At 35.8% G+C, this 15432-nt stretch overlaps 1 protein-coding gene across 7 annotated transcripts in view; it reads right to left on the bottom strand.

Moving 5' to 3' along the window:
• The window catches only part of BABAM2 (BRISC and BRCA1 A complex member 2), a 182231-nt gene that overhangs the window by 159045 nt on the left and 7754 nt on the right, over window positions 1-15432 (bottom strand). For all 7 annotated transcript variants that reach the window (XM_064509548.1, XM_064509545.1, XM_064509546.1 and 4 more), the window contains exon 3: window positions 2304-2380. In XM_064509548.1, coding sequence (XP_064365618.1) covers window positions 2304-2380 — 77 coding nt within the window. The remainder of the gene's footprint in view (window positions 1-2303; window positions 2381-15432) is intronic.

The raw sequence follows: 15432 nt of genomic DNA, 5'->3' as shown, positions 1-15432 counted from the left end.
ATACAATAGGGCCCCTTATGGTGATCACTGAGAGCACTACTATAATCCCATAGAAAATATGACAGCATTCTCTATACCAATGTGATCAAATGAAGCTTCTTCATTGCAACTCAACTGCAGCCATGAAGCAAGTCTAAAGTATCATCTGCTATACACTGGAATATACATCAAGACTTCAAAATGGATTGAGTCTGCCACTTTATCCCCCCGCCTTTTTTTTTTTTCCTATTTTAAATATGGACAAAAATTCTACCTGTCAGAGTAGTTGTCTTTATATAATACAGCCATTACTTACTGAATGTTCTCAGTAAATTCATAGCCACATCTTCCTGCCTTATAATTTTTGTTATTGCTAGGACCTAATATTCCATTTTTATCCTTTGGAAAAGAACTATTAGTAAATATCTTAAGACATATTTTGGTACTTCTACAACAGAGAAAATACTCATAGGAGTCTGACAGCGGAGCCTAGGTGATCTCTCACACAAACACGTGAATAAACTTCCAGACTGACTTTTAGGAAAGATGGCATTCCTTAGAAGTGGCAAATGGCAGCTTTAAAATACTTATAATGATACAGAAGTTTGACTATGTTAGTTTCCATGCATAAAGGAGAAGGGCTTCCAGTGTACCATGTAATATAGAGAAAAACTACTATAAAAGGAATACAGCAACATTATTAATATTTAAAATGTCTTGGAGAGCTATAGCATGTGTATGATACAAGCTCAATGGATACTATTAAAGCAATAAAAAGTTTTTAAAAACTTTGAACATTTCTGTACACACTAAGAACTTGCATCTTCATGCAACATATTTCCACAGAATCACAAAATCATTGAGGTTGAAAGGCATCTCTGGAGATTATTCAGTCCAACTCTCCTGTTCAAAGCAAAGTCAACTAGAGCAGACTGCCCAGGATTGTGTCCAGATAGCTTCTGAATATCTCCAAGGATGGAGACTCCACAGTCTCTCAGGGCAAACTGTTCCAGTGTTCGATCACTCTTAGAATAAAAAAGCTTTTTCCTGTGTTTAAAGTGGAATTTCCTGTATTTCAATTTGTGACCATTTCCTCTCCTCCTGTCAGTAGATACCACTAAGAAGAGTCTGGCTTCATCTTCTTTATTCTATCTCAAAGTATTTATACACATTGATAAGATTCCCCTGAGCCTCCTCTTCTCCAGACTGAACAGTCTCAGATCTCTCAGCCTCTCTTCATATGAGAGATGATTGAGTCCCTTGATCATCTTCATGGTGCTTTGCTGGACTTGTTCTAGTATGTCCATGTCTTTCTTGTACTGAGAAGCTCAGAACTGGAAACAGTAGTCCAGATGTGGTCTCACCAGTGCTGCTCTAAATCTAAAATTGCTAAGTTCTAAATTTTACTTCTTTTATTTGAAATTCTTCACCCCCTCTCATGTTTCAGTTGTTAGAGATAAAAAAGGCAAAAATCGATGAACCCACTAGATAATATAGACATTAGTGATTATAAAAACTAACATGCTCCACTAACTCTTCATCACAAAAATCCATACCATCCCCAAATCACATTCTTTTGCAGAAAAAAAGTTGCAAGCACAAGCAAAATTCTAAATATGTCTATGGCCAGGACAGATTACCTATTATTGTTCTACGTGGAAATCAACAGAACCTTACTATTTTTCTTACATAGATAAACAGCAACTCATGTTTAGAAAATAATTTTCTACCTCCTAAAAACACACAAAACCACATTTTATTCTAATCCTTTAAACCAAAACACAGACTACTTGAAGAGTGGGCAAACAAGCATCTCCAGATCCTCCTAGAGTAAGGAAGATTTAATTATAGTACTAAATCAGAAAATCAAAGTCACATTTCTCTAATCTGGTAAATTGTACCAGCTGAAGTTCAGAGATACCTAATAAGTTGATAGACTGACTTCTTTTGTCAGAGCTTAATAAAGAATCCTCACTGAGGGACCAAGAAAGAAGGAAACAAGAGGACATAAATCACGAGTGAGGTTAAAAGAAAAGACATAAGATTGTCTTAGTCATAATATTTTATTTAAAAAATTGGGGGGGGGGGACGACACTTGTGATACCTGGCCTTTAGAATTCACATATTTAGGAAGGCTGTAAACTTATCTTAAAAAATGAAATTAGATATTCTCACAGGTGGCATGTTCTTGGAGCTGAAGCTTTAAAAAAAACAGGTATCTCAAAACTCTTAAAATAGTTAGACACACTGGAAAAAATAACCTGATGGAGAACATGGCTGCTGAAATAAGGGCCAAAATGCAGTAACAACAGTTTTTAACTTACATTTGAGTGTTTCTCCAGCATAAGGTATATGTAGCTTAAACCGATCACAGCTAGGTCCAGGAGTCAAGGATGTACACCTAAAAAAAAGAAGGTAAGAGAACTTGCTAAGCAGTTACAGATGGTAGCATATACTAACATTATTCTACAAAGTACAAATGACTGACACAGTAAGGATTTTGTGAGTACTAAAAATATTAATCCTTATAATTCTGGGAAAGAAAAAAAGGTGGGAAGGTTGCTGGAGGCCCATTCTCTTCTGATCAGCGTTTCTCACTACAGCATGAGAAACTTCAGGATCTGTGCCAAGAATCTTCTTTCCTTTTTTAACACAAGAAACATATCAACAAAATACTGCCCTGTTTTGAGCATGTTATCAGAATAACAGCCATTAATCAGTCAAAGCCATCAAATTACTGACTTTGTATACAATTTTGCACATGACAGTTCTTTATTCCATAGCAAGATGGCTGCATGCTCCCTATCCCTGCCGTTTTACCTATTTTAACATTCAATTTTCCTCTTGTGGAAAGTCTCACAGTAAGCCTCCAGATGAGGAAGTTTCAGAATCTAGTATTCTAGCCTATGGTAACTCAGCATAAAAGTTTATGATCTGTGAACATTTTGTATCTCCTGCTTGTCTGAAACAGTGTGAGACCTGACTGAAACTGCAGCAATGAGTGAGCATTTTGCAAGAACATAACAAGAGTCACTGACAAGCTTTTCAGCCTCCAGGTCAGAGAAGAACAACTTCTTCTCACCTTACGAGTCACATACCAAAATCTTTGTATAACAAAGAACCAAAAATCTCAGATGCAAAAAGAGAAGCAGCTGCAGGAATGGTTCAGCAGCAGGAATGGCAACAGTCCCTGGAGCTCTCACCACTGTAGGGTGGTTGGCATATAACAGGTCCCAGTAGCATAAGCTTTGGAAGCCCTTAGAGGTTCACTGTTTTCTGATTACCCACAAGTCTTCTCTCCAGTCTAACACAGAGTTCTTTATAGCCCTAACACAAGAGGTACACTTGTTGCAAGCCACATAAAGCTCAAAGCTCAACACTTGCTAACCCTAGACAAAACCAATACTGAAGAAAGGCAGACACAGGCAAAATAATTTGCCTAAGCTCATATATCAGATCAGAGTTGTACTACAAGCCACTGACCATATAATAAAACTAAAGACATGTTTACAGGGCTATACACATGGACTCCAATTCAACAAGAATACACTGTGTTGATGCAGTATCATCATTGAAATTAGGTAACCGGTCTTGCAAAGAAAAAGGAAGCAACAGATGTCCTAGCTTCATTTGAGCAAGGTTTTTGCCATGCCTTGTGAGAACACCGTGCAAAACAATCTAGAGAAACATAATGTAGATACAACTACTACCAGATGTGTGCAGAGCTGTCTGGAAAGCCAGTTTCAAAAAGATTAGTTCATATCTTATTTCATGCATGAAGAATGCACTGATTGGATTTTCTTCTGATAGAGTTCTATTTAGCATTTCATTAAAAGGCTTTGATGATGGAAGAGAGACAATGTTTATTAATTCTGCAGGTGATGCCAACGTGAAAGGGAACACAGCTCACTGGATGACAGGACAAGAGCTGAAAATTATTTTGATGATACAATGCTCCATACTACTACTTTTTGAACTGCATCTAAGTACAGCTTAGCAAGAGCAGTGAGTATCACTACCCCCACTAGGAGCAAAATCAGATTTTTTGAACTTGTGTGAGAATATGCAAGATTGAAGCCCCAGTGCAACAGAAATAATATCTTATTTTTATATGCATTTATTAGTAGGTGAGCACAGCAAAACAGGAAGGAGTGCCCATTCTTAGAGTGTTTTAATGGCTGTGAATAAATTTAGCAGCTATAGGTATGAGATTATTATCTACTTTCAAGTCATTTCTAAGATTCACATCACATAAGGCCAATGCTAGGTAGCATACTAAGAAAAAAACAAAACAAAACTGCTACCACCAACAAAAACCTTTTGCAGGCTCCAAAATATCTCTGCAACAGCAGTTAATATTTAATGGAAGTTTCTTTCCAAGTCTCACAGGTCACAGTTTCAGGCACGTTTATCATATACCATCAAAATAACATTGTTATTAGCTTTTCAACTGACATAAAAATTTTGGATCCTACAAATACCCTTCGATCTTTTCTTTTAGCACAACAGGCCATTTGGAAATACTTAGGGGAAAGTATAATATTCTTTAACATTAAAATAAAAGCCTGATTTAATGGTAAGTGTCCCTAAAAGCAAAACTAAGTACTTTTCTTAGCTTATTACACTCCACTAGAGATGTTTTAAATTTTACCGCTCTACAAGTGATGGAAAGTGACAGCATTCACAGTCATTTTTTGCCAAATTACACTCTTTGACTAGGCTGCGCAAGAGACTTCAAAAACTACAGTAGGCTGAGCAACCAAGCAAAAATCTTACATACGTCCACTTGAAAGAAGCCAGTTTCTTTTTAGTATAAATAAGGAAAGAAAAAAACTCCTAAGGCAAATCAAAACTTTGATACAACATCTAACAGACTGTGTGTGACCTTATTTCCCCATAAAGTCACATAAAATGGCCTGGCTGTGGCCAATAGTCTTCTCTCACTTGAATTTCCTTAACATATCGGAACCACATATGATTAGAAAGGTGTCTGACCTAGAAGCTTGGCCTCTATCCTCTCTAAAATACAGAAATTTTTACATTTGCTGATCTTCTTGGTTAAGTGGTCCACACAAAATCATGTTGAAGAATGATTTGTGACAAGGTGTCTTAGCGATTATTTGTTGTCTTGTCTTCATAGAAAATTAATACCAGATACAACTGTTTACCTATCTGTCAAAAAATTAGTTTCAGAAGCTGACTTTTATCTTATGATGCACAGATGTGCTATCTCCCTGTTTATTCATGGAAAATATTATACTGCAGCACATACTTTCATTTAAGTAATCAACATTTTACACAGGAAAGCCATGGAAGCAAGAGCTAATGTTCTGATGCTCAGAGCAGCAGTATCAATTAGTCTTCGTGAGATGATTAATGCTGTACCCCAAAATCTCCCACAATGGTTTCCCTACTAAAATACCAAAGAATCATTAACTTCACAAGTTGCAGGGACAAAGGAATATCCTTGAATACATCACTTAAATCATGCTGACCTATTCAAAAAAAAAGAAGTGCTGACCTACAGGATGGAATCAAATGTTCAATAAGCCATAGCTGAATACACTCTTTGCATTTTCAGCAGATCTTACCTAAATTCCTTGAACAAATACAGCATACTAAACTTGACTTGAAATACATTTCAGCCTCATAAAATATATATATTCCAAGTAGAAGACAAACAGAACATGCCTATGTTGAGTGGTACAACTTGCAGTCGGGATTGTCTGTGACCATTGAGGAAAAGGTTTCTTTCACAGTAAATAAAATATATATAACAAAACCAGTGAAGGCAGAAGGAAGAAAGGGTTTCTTCTTTCTTCTAGAGGCAGCAAACTCAAAACTCCACCATCTTTTTCTGTTATTTGCACACCTTCATATAAGAGAAAACTAGAATCACTTTTCAGTTCTTATGCCTTTAGATTCTTTTTTTTCCCCCCCATCTTTGTAGATGAAAATCTGCTCCAGTGTTCCTTGAAGACACAGTATTTCATTATGTTTAATTAAGAATTCATTGCAGAATTCACAACTACTGGATAAGTCATCTACAAAGGTATTATGAATAATCAAAGTATATGGAGGGGTGAGGAGAATGGAAGAAAGGTCAGCAGATTTCTTTTTTTTAAGGAAGCACTGGTGAAAATCACATTTTAAAAGGCTGAAACTGATAGCGAAAACTTGTATCACACTGGAACTCTCTGTCACGCTGCACAAAGCTTTACAGGCTGTCAGAGGCCTGCAAATACACAAGAAAAGTACTGAGCAGCTGCTGCTGAAAAATAGCAGATCCAACCAAAATTCTGTCAATTGGGCAAAATCTGAAATGAGAGAAATAGCCTAGTCAACAAATTTTCATCTTCAGTTCCCCTTTTTTATATGTATATAAATATATATAGATATACAAGACAAAGGGGCTTGCATTTAAAATATAAAGCCATGCAGCACTGCTTTTTGGGAAATAGGAAAATCCACTTACATTTAGAGTGATTGCTGCTCGCATGTATATCTTAATATTAAAATCAGAAAACCAAATACATAATTATTCCAGTATTCCAAACACCTATCCAACAGTTAAACCCACTGGTTTCATAAAACTCATTTGTACCCAAGCTGGCTTGTTCAAACTTTAAAAATCGAACTGTACATAGTTACCACTTTTGGTCCTGCAGTACAGGTGTTCCTATTGATTTTGAATCCTGTTAGTATGGGTGATATTCCATAACTGCAACAGCATTTCAATCCATAGTTATCATTTGGTAAATTCCAAGGTGCCTCCAGATGCCAAACATATTCCAAACAGAGAACTTTCACCTTTCTATAAGTGCTTATTTTCCTATAAATAAATATTTACATTTACATGTATGAACTGCATTACGCTAACCGGAAATTTTAGAAGACTATGATACTAGGTAGATGACACAACCTAAGAAAACAACCCTTCACTTTCCTTCTGCACCCATGGGTAGATTTGCATTTTTTTAAAGAGTGAAGTTCAAATAACTATTTAAAATTAATTCAGCTGCTGGCAACCTGCTTTCACTAGCAACACTATACAAAATCATTTAATGATCACTGTCATTAATAAAACAAATTAGAGCAGCTGTATCTTAACAGTAAATGTAGATTTACTTAACATCAGTAAGAGTTTGTCAGAAGAGATGTCCCAGGTGGGGAAGGTTCTGGGCCTGCTTCTAGAACTGGGACTTGACATCAAACCTATTCCACATCTGCTGCAACTTCCAGTGGGAGAAGCCCTGCAACCTGCTGAGGTACAGCTGCCTCTGCCAGATGCATTCACTCAGTCTAGCTTCTACTGGGGAAACTGCAGAGGTGGAAGAAGAGGAAGCACACCTATATGTATTTTGAAGTCATCTCAGAGAACTTCTACATTAAATGCTAGCAGGTACAAAACCACATGATTGTGGTTCTTACAATATCACAGATTCCCTGTTCATTTTGCCTAGGAAAGCTTTCTTTTAGAACGGTGCTTCAACCACAATAGCAATGCAGGTTGGAAAGCGCCACCACAAAAAGAATACGAAGACAGAGTTGCTAACCAGAACCACATTTCTAACATGCTTGCAAGTGTATTTAAAAGAAAAGCTCTGAAGAGCAAAGTACTTCAGAAATTTACACTGGTAAAATCCCTACAGTTTATGCTGGAAGCTAATTTTTGTTGGGTCTCGAGGAGCTAATTATGATACAAATTAACAAAAATAATTAACAAGTGACAAAAGAAAGCTGTCCACAAATAGTCAGTTTTAGAAAAGTTTATTATAAGCAAAGCCGTTGCTTTTGTAACCGAGATTTTTATACTCTGGCAATTGCCTTTAACTCCCCTTAAAAACCACACCTGTGCATATTACTCCCCCAAAGAATATGACAGAAACAGTAAAGGGGAAATTTAAAGGAGTGACTTAAAAACTAGCAAAACCAAGGAAATTACAATGGGATAACACTTGTAACACACACTCCAGTAGACTATATTTCAGTAAATAAACCAATGAGTTAACAATATCATATACTACCTTTCTGTCACAAATTCAGGCAACGAAAATGCACAACTTTATGTACAAGACCAGCTTTATCCCAAATCCTTGGAATGTATAGGCAAAATTTTAGAGAAGAGTATGAGACAGTTGAAGATATGCCCTTTGGATTTACTTTCTCTCCTTTCCCTCCCATCAAATTCAAATTCCTGTTTGATATTTTCGCAATTGCCATTTGATTATGTATTACTTGTAACAAGGTAGAACCTAATAATCAGTCATGCACTACTTCCACCCTTCACTAATGTGAATTCAGTTTCTGAAGAAAGAAAAATCAGACAAGGAATGTTTTAACTTTTAGATCACTAAAAGAGAACCATTCTTTGTCAAGTATGAAATTGCAGTCTACCACCTGCAGTTTCAGATCCTTTCAGTGTTCACAGAAAGAGCACATTCATACTTCAAAAGCTAAGCTATTATAAGTATGGTTTTTATTAAGTTAATTAGCACTGCTCTCAATACCACCTTTAGTAGCCATAATGACCTTCAACTTCTTTAAGTAATTTTTCAATAAACTAAACAGTTCTGTGATGTGAAATGCAGTGAATAGGTGTTAGGAAAAACATAAATGGGAAAATGTATAAACATTGGCTATGCTCTTAGCCCTTAATAAACTAACTAAACACATTATTAAAAAGGAGTCCAGTGACCCTATACCTTTTCTTTTCACATTTCCTTTTAAAGTTTTTTCCTAATCGCATATTTTTAGAGCTTTCTGGTCAGATACCTCTAAGTATTTGATTTACTAGTCTTAAACTCTTAGAAGCAAGAAATTTATAGCAATACACCAAACATCAATTTAGCAATTCAGTTCTTTAGATATGAAAGTTGGACTAAGCAAGGATCACTCCAGAAGACATTTTGAAACTCACAACTCCCTAGATTTCAACTGCACATACATTCAATGGGGTAATTTCAAAGGGCATTTAGAAGAGGTAGCATTGATATAAAACACTACTGAATTGTAAAAGCCTAAACATCTACAAGAAGATATTTGAATAAAAATATCAGTAGTTCCCCTATTTTTAACATGATTTATGATCCATTACAACATTAAAGATGCATAATAGACTGAAAAAACAGGAAAATCCTCATCATACACAAAAACTACAAATTGGGAGAACTTCCCATTCCCAAAGGATGGTCAACTGTACCGTGGGAAGAAGAGATGAGTCAAAACCTCTTCGCACCTTTCACTGCAAGTTAGCAACTCACTGAATTTCAGGAAGTTCTAATGCTGAACACAGCTCACACTTCCAGGATGTTTTCAGACCCGCCATTCCTGTCTGCTGAGTTTAAAAATGTTTCTTTACAACTCAGTGTCACTTTCATTCGCTTGCCCAGTAGTTCTATCATTTAAGTCAAATCATAGGTCAGAACATGCTTATCCTAACTGCACAAAAAAGTAAAGACTTCATTTTACAAGATGTGGTAAGATGAATTAATAGCTTGCTGCTGCTAAAGAGGAAAATGCAGCTTCCCTCTCCATGTTGCGTGCTCTGTTACCTACCTACTACCATAACCTCAGTGAACTGCTTCTGCTCCCTAACATGGCAGAAAAATAACCCTAGTCCGCTCAGAAGCTGAATTATTTTTATCGCATTGGTAAATTAAGATGGCTTACAGAAGGGTTTGATGAGCACCAGGAATTCAAAAGGGACAGGGTGAGACCACAATGCCATGAACAGTGCAGTAGGAGGAACAAGAGAGACCTGCCCTTATCACGAAAGCAAGAGATCACTCTGCAGCCACACGCAAGAACGAGTAGGATCTCCTGCAGGAAAACACACGGATGGGATTACTTAAGTGCAGAGTCATCTTTGGATCCCAGTGGAAAACAAGAGCCCAGTCTACCCAAAGTTCCTATAACTTTTCCTCACAGATCCACCCCAAATCCCTTGACCTGTCTTAACACTACTTCCACCACCTCATCTAAACCTTCCAGTTCTCACCTCCCTCACTCATCTAATAAAACCAAATTTTGCCTATGTTTCTATGAAGCACTGAAGCAAGAACATGGCTGACTCGGTTATGCAACAGTCTGAATCATCAATAGCCAAACGGAAGGTATTACACCACTGGAAATCTCTAGGGAAGTGATTCCTGTTAAGCATCTTCATCGGTTGTAAATGGTTTGCAATTGACCTGTGAAGTCATAACTTTTATAGGGTTTTCAATTAGATTTTAAGACTAAGATTCATGGTAGCCTAAAAAGCAAGACAGATAGTTTATTAGTACAAAAAGTTATTATAGAAGAATTGTTATTACAGAACATAATACATTCTATTTTCCCGCTCCAATGAAAATAATCAATGGCAGAAGGGCAAAACAAACTGTAAACCAATTTTTATTCAGGAGATTGAAACAAAAATTATAAAAGATGAAAAGGTAGAAAAGACAGAGATATGTGAAATTACAGCCATTATCAAAGGTCATTGGAAATCAAAATTATAGACATGAATAATCTGAGTGAGTTTTTCAGTTGAACAAAGAATTGACCAGAGTAAAGCAACAAGTATTCCGTCAGGTTTTTGGCTTAAAAATATTATTTTAGTGATGCCTGGGAATCAAGCATATTTCCTAAAAATAGTAATTTTAGAGAGGTTTTTCTGTTCTTTTTTGTTTGCATCTTCTCCATAACCGAATTTTGCAATATCCTTTAATTAATTCTATTTCAGTGGGATTCCTTTAATCTTAAAATAATTAAAAAATGCCCAACCCAAATAGTCTTGATTTTATTCATTCAACTATTTACTGCAGAGTACAAAGAAAAGAAAGAAAAAAAACCCTATAACCTAAACTCCTGAGTGGCTTCCTCAGACATATTAATTCCCTTCTCTCAGGGCGAAAGAAATATGCTCCCTTTTATCTGCTACTTCTTCTTTACTTAGGATGTTTACTTTTACCTCAAAGACTAAATTGAGTGTCTTCAATAAAAATATTAATTTCAGGAGCAAAAAAACCCTCTGTTCTCTTATAAGTGTAGCTGTATTTTTTTTCATCTGTATGCTCCCAGTTAGACAATTATTGCCTTAAGGCACATCTCACTGTGCAATGCAGTGCCAAGTAAGTGCCCAAGCTAAATACCTCAAGAAACAGAGTAAAATAGCTCAGGCATACCATTGCAGACATGCAACTATTTTCAGTAGAACTTAAGGTATTATACCTACATTGCATAATTCAGTGCTGGACAGAGATACTGAACTGTCAGAGAAGTTCATTTCACCATCAGTCAGAAAAAGAGCAGCACAGCTGATGGTTCAAGAAAACCCAGGACACTGATGAGCAGCATTTAAAAGGGCAGCAGTAGAGAGACTTCAACCTACCTGTCAGCCAAAGAGACTGCTATGACAATGAAACTTTCCTTTGAAAATATCTATGCAAACTTACACAGTGACCAACACATTTTAAGAAAAGGCTTTACAGTTGTTGATTTCCCACACTGTTAGAGAATGAATGTGTAGTTAGAAAACAGCATACAGATTCTTTTTTCAAAAATTAATGGCTTACTTCCTTTATTATTGCTGATTCACAAAAATAGTCTACAGAAGTATTCCAATTGATTTCTTCTGGCTGTAAAGTAAATGTGGTGGAATTAGATCTTCAACAGTGTTGTATGCCAGCCTGTCAGGATCAAGTCTCTGATCACACCCTATGTTTTTAAAATTCTTAAACTCATCAACAAATGATTGCAGCGAAGAGGCTGAAAACTAAAAGTCATGATCTTTTGTTTCAGTTACATTACAAAGGTACACTGGCTATTTAATGTTATGCCATGTACGTGTGGGAGAGAACATCAGACATACATGAAGTATAACTGGGTTTGTAAAGCTGGAAGAATTTACCAACCAGCTGTCCAGTAATATATTCTTCTCTACGCAGCAGGAAAAGAATTTGAAAAAACAGTTGTTTTTCTCAGCTTCTGGTCAAATGTATCATGCATCCAAGATCCATGTTATGCTAGAATGTGTCCAGCTTAATTAAAAAAAATGCTGCATCTATGTGGTATGAGGGTTTGGGAGAGGGGGAAGTTTTAGAGCAGGTTCCCAATTATTAGATTTCTGATGTTCTCCTCATAGCTACCTTTACAACAAAAAAAGGAAGTCTTATGATGAGTTTTTTTCCCTCCTGCAGTGATGCATAATGCTGGGAATTAAGCAAGACATCTATCCTAATAGCAGAAAGCCCTGGATGGAAATCTGCAGTGTATTAATGTAAGTTGACGCTTTCAAGAAGAGTGCAATGAGTTAACAAGGTACAGATAGCCAAAATATACATTTAAATAACTTGCTACAGAATTTCTTTCCAGCTATATTTGGCAGGTAAATTAGTACTACATGATGTCAAGCTCTCTTTAAACAAATCAGAAAAGAAACAGTCGGCACGTCTACCAAATAGTTTCTTCATTTTTATCAAAGCACAAAATTGATAAAAACTACATTCAGTTTCTGTAAGATCAGACAAGAGGAAGTCACTCACTGTCCCAAACTAAAAATATCAGCAGAAACATACAGTGAGTATTTAATCTGAATAGATCTTAGGAAAAGTACGTAGTCTTTCAAACTAGAGCCAAAAGTTAGCAAAATTAACTAATGCTACCTTCACTTTTTTAAATCAGGTTTACTCACAGCACTTGAAACTGGCAAGTAAGCACTTATTTCTTTGAAAAACTTCAAGCACGTTGTGTAAAAATAGCATAAAAATGCCAATATATTTTTGGAGAATATTTGCAAAACCATTACCACATACGTGCACTACACTGAAAATTAAGTCTTTATCAGGCAGATATTTTCCCTTTGTTTTTCCAACAGTCAGAAACAAAAGCACAAGACAGTCCAAATGCAGAGACAATCCATCTTCCTGGGACAGCAGAAAAAGTGCTGTTCCAAGTGCTGCTCCACAGTGAAAACTGTCTCACATTGTCCCATCAGTTTCACCCTCTTCAGTCTGTTAAATTTTGCTCAAGAGTGACAAAAACCTCATTGCTTGTAGTGAGATTTCTTGTAGTGAAGAAATATATCTATTATTAGAAACTGGAAGGAAACAATCTACTCTATGCAAAATAAGTAAGAGTTTATAACTTATCCAATACAGCAGTAAGACTCAAGAGACTGTATCTTTCCTGGAAGCCACCACATCCTTTCAAGTATACATTTTACTCAGAACACAATAATTTTAAAAAACAGCTTTTCATAATAGCAATTGCATTCAGAAGAGTCAGACTGATTAAACTTCATACTTGCACCAAATGCATGTTAAAAACCTACCTATAGATATAAATCTGAATGATGGAATGCAAATTTTCTTAAGTGACTGAAATAGAATCTTTCAGTTCAAACTTATCCAAGGCAAAAGATCAAAGTGAAACTTTTGAATACTGGCTGCATTAGTGTAAGAGTATTTCACTGTAAAAAGCAAAATTAATTCATGAAATACTAATGTAAAATGCGTATTTACATTAAAAAGGGAAATGCTCAAATGAAAGGGAAATATCAAACATACTGCACACTGTTATCAATTAACTTGATAACACAAAAACTAAATCATCACTGCTCATGAGGAAGCAGGGTAATAAAGCATCTTACATGACTCGTTAGTGAATTTGTAAGTTAAAAGTCTGCTCCAGACAGTACTACACTCTTTTGATCACTCTTTATATAGGTTTCTTTCAGGAACAAAAGTTAATTGTAATATAGTTTAGTATCAAACAGAGAACCTGAAATAACAGAGAAACAGACAGCTGCAAAGAACAGAATAGCTGCATGCAGTATTACAAGTCAACTGCATAAGAATTCCACAATTAATCTCAAAATAAATAAGTACGTATAACCAAACAAGTATGAAAGTTACAACCTTGCTGTAAGTGAATACCTGGGAGTATAAAATTTTATATCATTGTATTCTTTTTGAAATTCTGCCTGCTGCAACACATCAAACTATTTTTAAAAACAAAATAATGTTCACTGAGTAAGAAGAGGCCTGCAGCATAACTTGAGGTTCAAGCACTGGCTTTGAGGGACAACTGTAGGGAAAAAAATTTCTCAAAGGTAACAACCACCAGAGATATAACTTTTGAATCATTGTCACAAGCCACAGAAAAAGCAGTAGCCTCTTAAATAAGTGAATTCTACATTATATAATAATTAAATACCCTTCATACAGGAAACTGTCTTCTATTTCTAAATTAATCTACTTGAACAATTTTCTGTATTCAGTATCTTTCCCATGATTGTATGTATAAATGCTAAGAAAAATACCTTTGCCATAATTCAGTTGGCTATGAGTAGATTTTAATATCTAATTAAGATAGGTCATTATTTCAAAGAGACACCACTGGAGATTAACTGAGTGATAGCACATGGCATTGACTCAGTTGGTAGCACTATTTTCTTTGGGTCTTGGACAAGGTAATATCCTATGGAAGAGTTAAATGCTTTGATCCATTCTGACATCTCAAAGAATGCTTTTTATTAATGCAACAGAGATGCCTTCCAAGGTTTTCTTATTACCAGAATCAACGCTGCTAACAGTGCTGTATTTCAGAGGTGATCTAACACCAAGGTTCTGTTTCTGCTCACTGCAGAGTCCACAGCCCTTTTTTACAAGAAAAAAGATAATGGCTTTGCAAACTTGATAAAATTCTATTTTGGGTAACTATGTACCACCTAACTTTTGATTACTCTTTTTATTGAAAAGTTTCCTTCTTTCTTGTCATGCCATATGGCGGAGCACAGTTAAGGGATATTTCTTTCCTAGGCACTATGCATTAGCAGTGGCCATATAATTCCTATGAACAGGACTTGATCCTGAAGGCCCTACTCATGGATGTGTATGTATACAAGTGTCTGATGAGACTGTCTAAAAGGTTTGTAAAACACGCTGATATTATGGAATTGTAAAATATAAAATATTTATATATCCATATATCCGAACACTGCAAAACAATAAGATTTTTTCCTTGCCATGACATACTTTCCTCCCACCCTTCCAAGCAGAGCAAATTAATATATCATCATACTCCACAGTTTTAATCAAACATAAGTTCTTTAATACAGTTCATAAGAAACAACAAAAACTAAGTAGCTGGTAAATGAAAACAAGCGCAAAATACATTCCTTACTAAAAACATCAGACACATTGAATGACTTTTCAAACAATATCAAGACTTAAAACGTATCTCACATACATGGTTTCCATTTACAAATCAAAATCAACTAATATAAGCTATAAACCTGGAACTCTGTCTTGCACAAGTGAAATAAAAGGGAAATTCCTTCCATTTTTGGGTTGCAGAATGACAAAAGCAAAGCTCCAAATACGCAATGCCTTGGAGTTGTTTCTATATTCAGAATATTACCATCATTCCCCCCTAACCACAGCTCCAGTTTCTAAAACTTAAGCAATA

The sequence above is a fragment of the Dromaius novaehollandiae genome, chromosome 3, assembly GCF_036370855.1.
Source record: "Dromaius novaehollandiae isolate bDroNov1 chromosome 3, bDroNov1.hap1, whole genome shotgun sequence".
Lineage (NCBI taxonomy): Eukaryota > Metazoa > Chordata > Aves > Casuariiformes > Dromaiidae > Dromaius > Dromaius novaehollandiae.
This window is presented reverse-complemented; position numbering and strand designations above follow the sequence as displayed.